Raw genomic sequence first — 14175 nt, 5'->3', positions numbered from 1 at the left:
TCCGCCTCCTGAGTTCAAGCGATTCTCCTGCCTCAGCCTTCTGAGTAGCTGGGATTACAGGCGTGTGTCACCACGCCTGGCTAATTTTTATATTTTTAGTAGAGACAGGGTTTCACCATGTTGGTCAGGCTGGTCTCAAACTCCTGACCTTGTGATCCGCCCACCTCGGCCTCCCAAGGTGCTGGGATTACAGGAGTGAGCCACTGCACCCAGCCAAATACGTATAGTTCTCTTATGAGTGATACAAAATAAGATTTAAAGTGGCCAGGTGCAGTACCTCACGCCTCTTATACCAGCACTTGGGAGGCCGAGACAGGAGGGTTGCTTGAGCCCAGGAGTTCGAGACTAGCCTGGGCAACACAGTGAGACCTCTTCTCTACAAATAATAAAAAATTAGCCAGGTGTGGTGACGTGCACCTGTGGTCCCAGCTACTCTGGAGGCTGAGGTGGGAGGATCGCTTGAGCGTAGGCTGCAGTGAGCCGGCTCTGATTGCGCAACTGCGCTCTAGTCTGGGCAACAGAGCAAGACCCTGTCTCAAAAAAAAAAAGATCTAAAGTAACTGTAAGCATTTGAATGAAGGCAAGAATTAGTGGCTGTAATTTATTTAGATATTTAGATTTGAGTAAGCTATATGTCAAAGGCTAATTAGTTCATATTTTTAAAGGTTAACAAGAAATTCTGAATTGCACTGGAGGGAGAGAAGTAGAGACATTCTAATGTGTCTAAAGGAATACTTGAAATAACAAACAAGGGGTAGAAATAGACGAACAATTTTGCAAATGAATAAGATTGATTCAGGGGCCAGTATTAACATTTAAAAATATGATCTGGGGAAGCAACTTCCAGAATGGAGAAATGAGGAGCATAGTGGACTCTCTCATCAACAAATAACTGTTTAACTTGAAAAAATATATTTTAAAAAATCAGCGTTTCTGGATAGTGTCCTAGGGGCACACAGCAAAGGGAGAAATATTCAAGAAATCTTCTAAATCTCAGGAAGAACAGCAAGAGTCAGTGGCATTTGAACCACAGCCTGTCCCACTCCAAGCTCTGTTTTACGAAAACTACTCAAGGGAATTCTAATCCATGTGGGTGTGGTCTAGAAGATGGGGGCTCCCTCGTCCCTTAGCTCCTTGTCTAGAGCTATGGTTTTACCTGGGAGGAGCAGGCCTCTGGCTTTTCTCATCTCCTCTCCAGTTCTGTTTTGTAGAAGCTCTATTACAGGCAGACCCACGAAGACTGGGTCTCTCTTCTCCCAGCCTTCTCTTCCCCAACAAAGCCCTCACTTATAGAGTGGGAGCACTCACAAAGGAACAGCAAGTTAGTAATACCATGCCCCTATTGTTCCTACCCGAGCTTGCTCATAGGTCAGAATGACCTATGCTGGAAGAAGTAAGCCAAAAATTACCCCAGCACCCATTCATAAAGAAGGGATTTTACTCTGGGAGAAGTATGTTACCGTTGTTGTCTCTAGTTCTTGCACACTGTGCCAGAGATTCTGCTTAAAGAGAGAGGCAGGCCTTAAGGATGAAGAACGCCACAGCTCTACCTAAACGAATTGACTTTATGTGGAGCAGAACATGAAGAATTCTGTGACTAAGGGGCATTGTCAAAAATAATGGAGATCTTGGTAGAGAACAATTATGAGGGCAATGATAACTCCATGACAAGTTTTAGCAAGCAAAATGTGCAAGCAATCATAAGTTTGGTAACAGAGAGAATCAGGGAAATACAGTCAGGAGCCCTCTTCAGATCATAGTCTTGGGTGTCAGAAAGGCTGTGTATAAGCACAGGGCTACACCCACTCAGAAGCAATCAGAGCAGGACCTAAGGTGGACTTGAAAGCCGTCCTCAAGCTGAACACAGATGAAACAGTAAAGAAGAGGAGCCTCACTGGCGCTAGGGGTTTAAGCACAACCTCTAACCAACCACTGGCTGAACAATGTTACTCTGACCCAGGGGCATCTCCTGGGAACTAGGCTTAAAAATGAAATCACATACATCCCTGGCAATCTGGGAGACTGTGTACATGTTCAATGCTATGCTACCTCCAGGGTGATTGAAGAGGGAAAATCTAAGCTATTAGTACCTGGCTGAATGTGGGACAGAAGCATACACTTGAACTTTGGTAGTAACCTCCAAGTCTCGCACACACCCAATGGAAAAGAGTAAAAATCTAACCGGCTGAAGGGACTTAAGCACAACCTTTAACTAACAAGTGGCCTGTGCCAAACCAGGTATGAGCTAGGTTGCCAGGTGAAAGATTAAAATCAAGAAAAAAAATCTGAACAAGTACATCAGAGGCTGCATCATACAGGGGAAATAGACTGCATAGAGTCAGTTCAGCCAAGTCACTAAATAAATAACCAAGCAAACAACAACGTCAGTGTCATAGGGAAGGGGAGATCAGTGTCCAGAATTGCTATATTGTCTAAAATGTCCAGTTGTCAACAAAAATTATGAAACATGAAGAGAAACAGGGAAGTGTGACCTCTACATGGGAGCAGAGGGTGGGAAGGAACAGCAATAGAAACTGCTCTTGAAGAGATTCAGATGTTGGATTTATCAGACAAATACTTCAATGCAGCTGTTATAAATACATTCAAAGAACTAAAGGAGACCATGTCTAAAGAATTAAAGTAGAGAATATCAATAATGGACAGGACTTATAAAAAGAATCAAATGGAAATTCTGAAGGTGCAAAGTATAATAACTGATATGAAAAAAATTTTAAAGGAACTCAACAGCACATTAGAGTTGGAAGAATAAAGAATAAAAAAACTTGAAGATAGATCAGTTATAGATTATGCAATTTGAAGAACAGTGGAAAAGAAAAATGAACAGAGCTTCAGAGAAATGTGGAACGCCATGAAATGCACCAACATATGCATAATAGAAGAATAGAGAGAAAATGAAGTAGAAAAAATATTTCAAGAAATCATGGCTAAAAACTTCCCAAAAGTTGATGAAAAACATTAATGTATACATCTAGGAAGCTCAGCAAACTCAAAATAGGATAAATACAGAGATTCATAGCCAGACACATCATAGTGCAAATATTGAAAGCCAAAAGCAAAGAGAAAATGATTCATCAAGTACAAGAGAACCCCAAGAAGATTAAAGTTGATGACTTCTCACGAGAAAAAAAATGGGAACAAGAAGGCAGCGTGATGACATATTCAAAGTACTGAATGAAAGACTGTCAAACAAGTATCTTAAATACAATAAAATTATCTTTAGGAAATAAAGGTGAACTAAATACATTGCCAGATAAACAAAAGCTGAAGGAATTTGTTGCCAGCAGACCTGCCTTACAAGAAATACTAGAGAGATTTTTTTAGGATGAAAGCAAGCAATATCAGACAGTAATCTGAATTCACATGAAAAAGCAAAGAGTGCTTATAAAAGTAACTGTGTAGTTAATTAAAAAGCACAAAACAATAGAATATTTCTTCCTCTTTCTGTTCTTAACCAATTTAATAACAAAGCAATATATTTTTATATAATTGCATATATATATATATTGATTTATCATTGTGCTTATAACATATACAAATGTAAAATATTTGACAAGAGCAGCACAAAGGAGGTGGATGGGAATAAAATTACATTGGAGTAAGGAAATGATGCCAGATAGTAACTCAGATCTACAGTCTGAAATGACAATTAAAAAATGGAAAATAAAAAGGTTAATAAAGCCCTGTAAATATGTACTTGCTCTGCTTCTCTTGGCTTCCTTGGAAGATGTAACATTGCATAAATTAATAATTATAACAATGTGTTATTAAATTCGTGAACGTTATACTAGAAAATACATGATATGAAAAGAGGAAAAATAAAGGTGGGACAAAGGAGCAAAGAAGGCATGACACCTGTAGAAAATTAAAAAACTAAATAGCAGATGTAAATTCTACCTTATCAGTAACATAAAATGTGACTGGATTAAGCAATCCAATCAAAAGACAGAGATCAGATTTTGTATATGTGTGTGTGTGTGTGTGTGTGTATATATATATATTTTTTTTTTTTTTTTTTTTTTTTTTAGACAGATCCTCCAGTGGCATGATCTTGGCTGACTGCAAGCTCTGCCTCCCGGGTTCATGCCTTTCTCCTGCCTCAGCCTCCCAAGTAGCTGGGACTACAGGCGCCCGCCACTGCGCCCAGCTAATTTTTTGTATTTTTAGTAGAGACGGGATTTCACCGTGGTCTCGGTCTCCTGACCTTGTGATCCGCCCGCCTCTGCCTCCCAAAGTGCTGGGATTACAGGTGTGAGCCACTGCGCCCAGCCTCAGATTATATTTTTAAAAAATATGCAAATATACTATTTACAGGAAACACACTTTAGATGCGAAGATACAGATAGGTTGGAAGTAAAAGGATAGAAAAAGATTCAACATGCAAACATGGTTATACTAATATCAGACAAGATAGACTTTTAAATAAAAAATGTTACTGGATATAAAAAGGGACATTTCATAATGATAAAGTCCATCAGGAAGATGTAATAACTACACTCACATATGGACCTAACTACAGAGCCCCAGAAATACACAAAGCAAAAACAGAACTGTAGAGAGAAATAGACAATTCAAAAATAATAGTTGGAGACTTCAATGCCCTACTTTCAATAACGGATACAACAACTAGGAAGAAGATCAACAAGGAACTAGAAGACTTGAAGAACATTCTGAACCAACCAGACCTGACATACATACAGAAAACTTCACCTAACAACAACATAGTATGTATTCTTCTCAAATGCACGTGAAATATTCTCCAGCATAGACAGACTGTATGTTAGGTTGTAAAACAAACCTCAGTGAATTTAAAAGTATTGACAATCATACAAAGGATGTTCTCCAATCACAATATAATTAAATTAGAAATCAACAACCAAAGGAAATTTGGAAAATGCACAAATATATGGAAATTAAATGACACATGTCTTAATTTCCAAAATAAATGGGTAGAAGAAAAAAATCACATTGGAAATGTAAAAATATGTTGAAAATATGAAAATTAAAACAAAATATATGAAAACTATGGGTTGAAGCTAAAGAAATACTCAGAGGGAAAATTACATTTTTAGATGCTTATATTAAAATTGAAGAAAGAGACTGGGCATGGTGGCTCATACCTGTAATCCCAGCACTTTGGGAGGCTGAGATGGGAGGATCATTTGAGCCCAGCAGTTCAAGACCAGCCTGGGCAACATAGGAAGACCCTGTCTCTACAGAAAATACAAAAATTAGCTGGGCGTGTATGCCTGTAGTTCCAGCTACTTGGAAGGCTGAGGTGGGAGGATCACTTGCTGGTATAAATGCAAAATGTTGCAGCTGCTTTGGAAAACATTCCAATAGTTTCACAAAATGTTAAACAGAATGCTATATGACTCAGTAATGCCACCCCTAAGTTTATACCCAAGAAAACTGAAAACATATGTCTATATAAAAACTTGTATACTAATGTTGATAGCAGCATCATTCATGGTAGCCAAAAAGTGGATGCAATTTAAATAACCATCAACTGATGAATGGATATAAAATGTGGCCTATTCATACAATGGACTATTATTTAGCTGTGAAAAGGAATGAAATACTGATTATGTGCTACAACATGGATAAAACTTGAAAACATTATGTTAAATGAAAGAAGCAAGTTAAAACAGACCATATGTTTTATTCCATTTAGGTGAAAGAAGCAAGTTTAAAAAAGACCATATGTTTTATTATTCCATTTATATTAAATGCCTAGAATAGGCAAATCTACAGAGACGGAAAGTAGAGCAGTGGCCCAGTGGTTGGTATGGGGAGTAACTGCTGATGTGTAGGAGGTTTCTTGTGGGGTGGTGCATATTTTCACAACTTAGATTGTGGTGATGGTTACACAACTCTGTGAGAATACTAAAATTGTTGAATTGTATACCTTAAGTGAATTTATAGATTTCTGTCCCAGTAAAGATGTTGAAAAATACATCATCTGGAAGGAGTATATATACACTATTACAGGGCCGTGATTTTTGATCCTTATTCTTGCCTATCATAGTTCCTTAAACATAGTAGGAAACATTTATGACATGAGTGAGTAAAAAATGAAATATATTAATTTGAATGTATCATTCTCTGTCTTAGTGAAATAACACAAAACTGATAGTGGTTAATTACAGAAGCCTCTCAGAAAGCATTTTGAAGGAGCAGAAACATGGTGTATGTCAGAAAATGTAAAATACTTAAAGGAGAAAACCAAAAATACACCATGAATTGACAGACAATGGAGGAATATGACAAAGGGCAGAAAGAAAATAAGAGGAAACTGTGTAGTTGGAGAATTTCTAGTATATAAAACCCATAATTAATCTCTACTCAATAAGTGAATACAAGTCTGGTATGACAATTGATTCCCAAAAGGACTTGCCAGACTTTCTGGAGAAGTATAGAACCAATAAGTAAAATCTAGTTATTTTCCCTCATTCACATAATAGTTCTTTTTTTGGTTGCCTCTTATGTGAAAGTTTTGTTCCCTCCTCCCCATCTAGCATGGTTAATTAAGCTCCCTTCTGTGTAGGAACTTATACTTTTGTACTTTTATAAGGTACCTAGGAGACACACACACACACACACACACACACACACACACACAGAGTAGTAAGTGATGCATTTTATTTTATTTTATTTTATTTTATTTTTTTGAGACGGAGTCTTGCTCTGTCACCCAGGCTGGAGTGCAGTGGCGCAATCTCGGCTCACTGCAAGCTCCGCCTCCTGGGTTCACACCATTCTCCTGCCTCAGCCTCTCCGAGTAGCTGGGACTACAGGCGCCCGCCACCATGCCCGGCTAATTTTTTGTATTTTTAGTAGAGACGGGGTTTCACTGTGGTCTCGATCTCCTGACCTCGTGATCCGCCCACCTTGGCCTCCCAAAGTGCTGGGATTACAAGCGTGAGCCTCTGCGCCCAGCCGTGATGCATTTTAATAAGAGAGTGCTTGAAGTGCTATAGGAATTCAGAAGTAGCATTTGAGTTGGATTTACACATGCAGTGTTGGGTAGAAGAAGGGCACTCCAGTCACAAGGCATCCAGTTTGACTGATGTTTGTGAAGGGAGTAATGAGAGATAAAGCTGAGGCCAAATTATGTCCCAGCTCTGATACTTACTAGCCACCTTGAGAAAGTTACTTAACTTCTTCCTGAGCATCCCCTTAAAACAGTGGAGACAATAATCCCACCTGCCTCATGTTTATTGGGAGAATTAGATGAGGCAATACATGTTAAGCACTTCTTACATGATCTGGTACAGAGTAAGTGCTCAGTAAATGTTTACTATGTTTTGGCATGGAAAAGCTTCAATAGTGAGCTAAGACATTTAAGCTTTTATGTTGTGTGGAGCAATAAATAAAGATTTTGAATAGAGGAGTAGCATAATCAAAGCAATGCTTTAGGAAGATTAGCTTGGGACAGTGATCTGGAGGTAAGAGAAGGGGAGACTGGAGACAGCAGGAAGCCATTGCAGTAGTCCAGGAAAGGTAGCGGGAGCTTGAACTTGAGTATTGATAATGTATAAAACTACGGTATAAATATTACTGACAGTTTGGTGCTGTTGTAACACAAATAGGAAACATAGGGAAAAGGAGCAGGTTTGAAGGTGAAAATGAAAGGTTGGTTTCATACATACTGAGTTTGAGATACCAGTGGGACCTCCAGGAAGAAATGTGTGACCGGCAGTTGGAAATTCAATACTGGGGGTCAGGGTTTGGGAGAATATGGGAGTTGTTGCCCAGAGATTGTAGCCAAGAGGTTGTATAAGATTACAAAGGAGAAGAAATACAGGGTCAGAAGAGAAGATAGTTAAGGACAGAACCCTTAGAGGTGGGAAAACGAAGAGAAGGCAAATAATACGACTGTAATTGCTTTTCACAAGGCTTGGTTGTTGCTATTTAGTATTATATACTTTTCCTTTGTACCTGCCAACCGATTGTCTTACTGTCTTCTTCAGTACCACAGTTGAATGGGCCATCAGTAGTAGTCCTTATACGTGTTCAAAGATGGATACAGTTGTTCTTACATAGCTCCTAAGTCCTTTTGCTTTTACCTAAGGCTAACACGACAAGATCTATTAAGATGGCAGATCAGTTGTATTTCTGAAGAACATATAGGCATTATAAGAAGCTACAGCTTGGTTTGTCTTACAGGTGTTCTCAAAAAATACAGAGAAATATGGGCAGCCTTGAGGTACTATGAGGTGGCAAATCATATGTCTGATGCTTTCTCATTGAAAATTTGAAAGTTGATTTTATCTTGAAATGTCTTGGTTATCCAGAAGGAGGACAGAATAGTTGTAAGGATAAAAATGGGGTTCCCACCCTGCTGCATGATTAAAAATTGCCTGTGGATTTCTCTGGTGCCAGTTGTTTCATTAGTTCTTCAACCCCTAGTGCATACAGCAGCCAGAAATGGAAGATGATTTAAGGTCATCATCATGGGCTTTCCTGCAGAACTCAGGGAGTGTCTGCTTGTGCTTGAGCACGGGAATTCTTTGTCACAAGGGGGAAATGACTTGAATTGGCTGATTCACTTTCTTTGTTTCTGACTAGGCCCCTGTGGTTCAATTAACTTTTACAAGTGAACTATGGGCAATAGCCACAATCCAGTGGGCTAGTGAAAGAATTGTGTGGTTCTGCTGCAATATAAAAAAATGTGCATAAGTCTTTGATACAGGAAGGCATTTGTGACGCTGTAAAATTAATGAGTTGGCACTATTCTCTGCATACTCTTCTAGGCTTTTTATGGCCTTTTTATTCCATTCTTGTATTAGGGGATTTGGGGTATGTGTTTTTTCTCTGTCTTCCTTCTTGACTTGCATCTTTAGGATACTTCTAAGTCAGGCTGGTCGCAATCTTATTTTTAGAATTCTTACCAAGGTCAACCTAGTCCTATTATATCCAGATGCTGCCCATTCACACCTTTCAACTTCACCTCTCCCTTAATACCAATCGCACTAGTGAAAGGGTTGAGGCTTGTGGGTAAAGTTGTATCCCTAACCTGAACTTGTCTGTGGGTAACATCTAGAGCCAGTCTGAATATGGGAAGTTTGAGTTGGGGCTCCATAGGGTCAGAAAATACTTAACTTGTACTGTGACAGCTTACAATTTAATTTCCTCTTCTTGCAGTAAGTACAAATGGATCCTAGGTGAAGAACCGGTGGAGAAACGAAGAAGGCTCCAGAATGACATGACAACACCTTCTCTAGATTATTCCATGCCTGCTCCTTACAGGAGGGTAGAGGCACCTGTTGCCTACCCGGAAGGGGAGAACAGCCATGATAAATCGAGTTCTGAGAGAAGTACACCACCATACCTTTTCCCAGAATACCCAGAAGCAAGCAAGAATACAGGTCAGAATAGGGAGGTTTCAATTCTGTATCCAGGGGCCAAAGACCAACGCCAGGGGTCCCTGCTTCCTGAAGAATTAGAAGATCAGATGCCAAGATTGGTGGCAGAAGAATCTAACAGAGGTAGCACAACCATAAACAAAGAAGAAGTCAACAAGGGACCTTTTGTAGCTGTTGTTGGTGTTGCCAAAGGTGTTAGAGATTCAGGAGCTCCCATTCAGCTGATCCCTTTTAACAGAGAGGAGCTTGCTGAGAGACGAAAAGCAGTTGAATCCTGGAACCCAGTGCCTTATTCTGTGGCCTCTGCTGCAATCTCTGCTGCAGCCATTGGGGAGAAAGGAAGAGGCTATGAGGAGAGTGAAGGTCATAATACACCAAAGATGAAGAACCAGAGAGAGCTGGAAGAATTGAAGAGAACCACAGAAAAATTGGAACGTGTTTTGGCTGAAAGGAATTTGTTCCAGCAAAAGGTTAGGGTAATACCTCACCACTAGGAATAAGAGACCATTGTAACCAAGGGACCAGGACGTTGGTGCCCTGATTATTTAATGTTCTGAGGCCTTTAAACAAAATACGCCCTTGAACTATTCTGTGGTGTGTTTCAGATAGAGTAACTGTAGTAGGCTTTCTGCCCATTTCAGGGTATTGAAAAGGTCCATAAGTAGAGGAATATGTATAGTGGAATCACAGGATGACCATATGAGGAACGGTTTTTGGCATGCTCTTTTGTGGGGTCATTGAATTTCTGTTTCTTGGACTGCAGGTGGAGGAGCTGGAACAAGAGAGGAATCACTGGCAGTCTGAATTCAAGAAAGTCCAACATGAATTGGTGATCTACAGTACCCAGGAGGCGGAAGGCTTGTACTGGAGCAAGAAACACATGGGTTATCGCCAAGCTGAATTCCAGATTCTGAAAGCTGAGCTGGAAAGAACCAAAGAGGAAAAGCAAGAGTTAAAAGAGAAACTGAAGGAAACAGAGACACACCTGGAAATGCTGCAGAAGGCTCAGGTCTCCTACCGGACCCCAGAGGGAGATGACCTAGAAAGGTTAATTACTAGGGTTTAGTTATCAGCTTGTGAGTGCTAATGGGAAGCATCCCTTAGGACCCCCAGTTACTGGCCATAGACAAAGGAGGAAGCCTTAATTCACAGGCCACCAAGAATTGAGTAATTACTTCTTAGAAAGCTGCAGCCAGTCTCCCTGTGCTTGGTGGCGTTGTGCTTTCTTCTTTCTAGCTAATGAAAACATAACTGTTGAGAAATGTGGTTCCATTTTGAAGGGGCTTCATTTTATTCTGTTGGTTAATGACTTCATGTCATCTCTTCTCTTGCCCCCTCACTCCTTCATACAGGGCTTTGGCAAAGCTTACGCGGCTACGTATCCACGTCAGCTATCTCCTTACTTCTGTCCTCCCTCACTTGGAGCTTCGTGAGATCGGGTATGACTCAGAACAAGTGGATGGGATCCTGTACACGGTGCTGGAGGCAAATCACATACTGGATTGAGCACCAGACTGTATACCCTTCTCTTCTCGTATCTTCTGTCTGTTCTCTTTCCTCTCCCTCCCCTACATCTCTCTCTTTTCTCTCCCTCCCCCACATCTCTCTCTCTCTCTCTCTCTCTCTCTCTCTCTCTGTCTCTCTCTCACCTTTATGCCTTATATAGAGAATCTCTGTGTAAATTCTGGCTCATAATCAGTCTCCTTTTTATCAGTTTTGGTGTGGAGAAAGAGGCCAGTTTAAATAGGCTTTCAAGAGTCTAGGAACAGAAAAGCAATAGTCACCAAGCTAGGTGACCTGAAAGCTTTAATTTTCATGACCTGGATATGTGGTCTATTTTATATCTTTTTCTGAAATGGTTTGTATTCATTTAGGTTAAATCAATCAGCAGATATTGGGTCCGGTATACCAGGTGTTTTGGGGTAAGCTAACAAGTACAACTCATGTTTGCAGACTTCGAAGATGTAACAATCTCATTGGAAACATAAGACATACATCACATTATACACAAAAGTGTATGATATGTACAACTGAGTGGTACAGATATGACATGGAAGATCTGGGGGAGGAAGTTCAAGGAAGGCACCACACCAGAAATGGGACCTAAATTAAGGCTTAAAGAATGAGCATGGCCACACTGTCAGTGAGTGTTCTTTAGGTGGTAGGACTATGGTTGATATTTTTCTTCTTCCTATCTTCCTGCCTTTTTCAGATTTTCAATATTAAACTTGTTATTCTTACATTGGAAAAAATAAATTGTTTTTAAAAAGATCAAGTAGGCTTGGATTTGAATATCAAATGAGAGATTATGTGAAAATAATAAGGTAATGTTATATTTCTAATTTATATTAAATTTAGCATTACCTCTGGAAGAAGACAAGCATAAACAAAGGCATGGAAAAATTTGGAATGTGAAAAATGTGTTTGATAGAAGTGGTGGGTTAATATAAAGGGAACTAAGGTTATATCATGATCTGTTCGCCTGCTTTGGTATTTGCATTTTAATAAGGGATTCTTGAAAAACCTATAAGGCTCAAATTAAAAAATATATTTATCATCAAATTAGTGGGATTTCAGGTAGTTAGGGAAGTACTTTAGAGTGGAATCTGATGTCCCCTCAGAATACACCTACTTACTCTTCAGGCTAGTGCTGAGTGAGGGGTAAACCTCATGCTATCAGAAATAGTAAAACTTACTCTCTTGTAAAAGGAGACATTGTATTCATTTCTTTAGTGTGTTTACATAGCACATACTCTCCAAAGAGTTCAGGGTACTTTTCAAAAGACATTGAACAATGAACACATAAAAATATACCAACAGTAAAAAGTAGGAAGTAGAGGAGAAACAATCAAAGGAAGGTGAGATCAAGCAGTGGCAAAAGGATTAGCTAGTCCAGAGGAAATGTCTTGGATATTCATTCTGTTTCTTCTCCACAGAGTTACTTCAGAACACTTTTCCAAATTAATTTTACCTCCTTTGAAAAGGGGCTCATAATAGATAGCCCAAGTGAGACTGCAGGGAATGAGGGGAGGCCAAATCCAGGCTTCATCATTAGAATGAGTACTTAAAGATATCCCCTGCCCCCTTACCTTCCACCTCACCCCAGCTGTAGCTTGCCATATGATTAATTTTCATATTAGACATTTGGATTATGATAGTCAGGGCTGCAGTTGTCTAAATGTAAATAGTACTGAGGGAAGAGTAGCACATTCCGACATTCTCTCAGTGAAACTTATTCATCAGATGGGGGCTGTGAGCGGGTGAGATTTCACACAGATGGATGGGAGTCTGCTGGAGGGAAAAATTCAGAGCATTGAAGGTTCTGCCTGTGTGAGTGTTTGTTGGGTGAATGAGGGGACTGAGTAGGAAGGAGGGCAGGCAATGAGGCTTTAAAGGGAATAAGGTAGGAAATTTGAACTCATCTTTCCTAGTGCTTACTCTCAGCTCATTCCCTGGTTTGTGGTCCTGACCCCACACTGCTTTTTCCAGCACCACTGTCTGTGTGAGTCCATTCACTTCAATACCAGAGCTACCTCTTTGTTTCCTATTTACTAAGAAGCCATACCAGCATGAGATCTCCTTGATAGTGTTAAATCCCACTGTGGAAAGATTGAAAAATATCTCCCAGCCTTACCAGAGGTTATGATCTAGTGTAGAGGCAAAAGACATGGAGAAGAAAAAAGCAGGTGCCTCCTCCTGGCTTTCCTGTTAGGTTAACATAATCATAATTCCCCTTTGAAATGTCTCCCACATTTGCCCTTTAACTTCCCATTGCCATGATAAACATTTAGGTTATTACCTAAATAACTTATTACCTCATGCCTTGATTATCTAAATAAATTCTTAGATGGCCTCCCTTGCCTCCTGTTCTCCCTCCTCGATCCGCCCTACTCAGTGTCACCAAATTTTGTTTTTTAACAACTTCGTCAGGTCATGCCTCTGCTTAAAGACTTGCTAGTGTTCCCATTTGCCCACCGAGTACAATACAAATTCCCTAGGATGGTGCTCAAAGCCCTTTGTGATCTGGCTTCAGTCACCCTTTCTAGAGTCATCTTGAAACATTCCGGATACAAGCCACATTCCATCTAAACTGAACAATTTTCCAGTTTCTGAACATGCTTTAAGATTTCTCCCGTTTCCATCTTTGCAATTTCATTCCCTTTACCTGGAATGCTTTCCCTCATCATCTTTCCTTTGGCTCAAATGCCAACTTTTCCCTGCAAACTTCTCTGATTAACCCAGCTAGACAAAAAATTTCTCTGTGAACATTTAAGTTTTCAAGGCTTTTATCACAAACATCCTTGTCCTGTCTTCCCTATTAGAAAGCTCTAGATTCAAATATTCAGCTGCCTACTTGACATGTACACTTAACATGCCTCATTAAAAATAAGCAGTGATACACCCTGGGGCTGTTCCCTTTCTCCCAGTTTTCCTCATCTTAGAAAATGGCACCACCCATCCAGTTGCTTAAGCTAGAAACCTGGAAGTTACCCCTAATTTTCCTCTTTTCTCACTCCCTACATCCAGCCTGTCAACAAGTCTATCAGTTCTACTTCCAAAGTGTGTCTTGACTCTCCTCACTTTTACTACAGCTACCTTAGTCCAAACTGCCATGATCTCCCATGGGTTATTATAACTCCTAGCTGGAGTCCTTGCTTCTATTCTTGTTCCTACAGTTGTCTATAGACAGTGATTTTTTTTTTTTTAAGTAATAGATCACGTGACCCCCCCACCCCCCCACCCCCCCCCACTTGAAGCCCTTAGATGACTTCTCATTGACACTTAGAAT

General features: G+C 40.0%; 1 protein-coding gene across 5 annotated transcripts in view; it reads left to right on the top strand.

The window, feature by feature from the left end:
• MORC4 (MORC family CW-type zinc finger 4) overlaps positions 1-11661 on the top strand; it is a 63970-nt gene extending 52309 nt beyond the window's left edge. For 3 of the 5 annotated variants that reach the window (XM_058441804.1, XM_032757420.2, XM_058441806.1), the window contains 3 exons: positions 9166-9856; positions 10150-10433; positions 10739-11661. In XM_058441804.1, coding sequence (XP_058297787.1) covers positions 9166-9856; positions 10150-10433; positions 10739-10892 — 1129 coding nt within the window. In that variant the 3' untranslated portion in view covers positions 10893-11661. The remainder of the gene's footprint in view (positions 1-9165; positions 9857-10149; positions 10434-10738) is intronic. The other 2 variants (XM_058441805.1, XM_032757421.2) reach the window with 1 other exon arrangement.
• The last annotated feature ends 2514 nt before the right edge of the window (positions 11662-14175 follow it).

Source organism: Hylobates moloch, unplaced genomic scaffold (assembly GCF_009828535.3).
Source record: "Hylobates moloch isolate HMO894 unplaced genomic scaffold, HMol_V3 SCAFFOLD_7, whole genome shotgun sequence".
Classification (NCBI taxonomy): Eukaryota; Metazoa; Chordata; class Mammalia; order Primates; family Hylobatidae; genus Hylobates; species Hylobates moloch.
The sequence above is the reverse complement of the archived record's forward strand: the minus strand, read 5'-3'. Positions and strand labels throughout refer to the sequence as shown.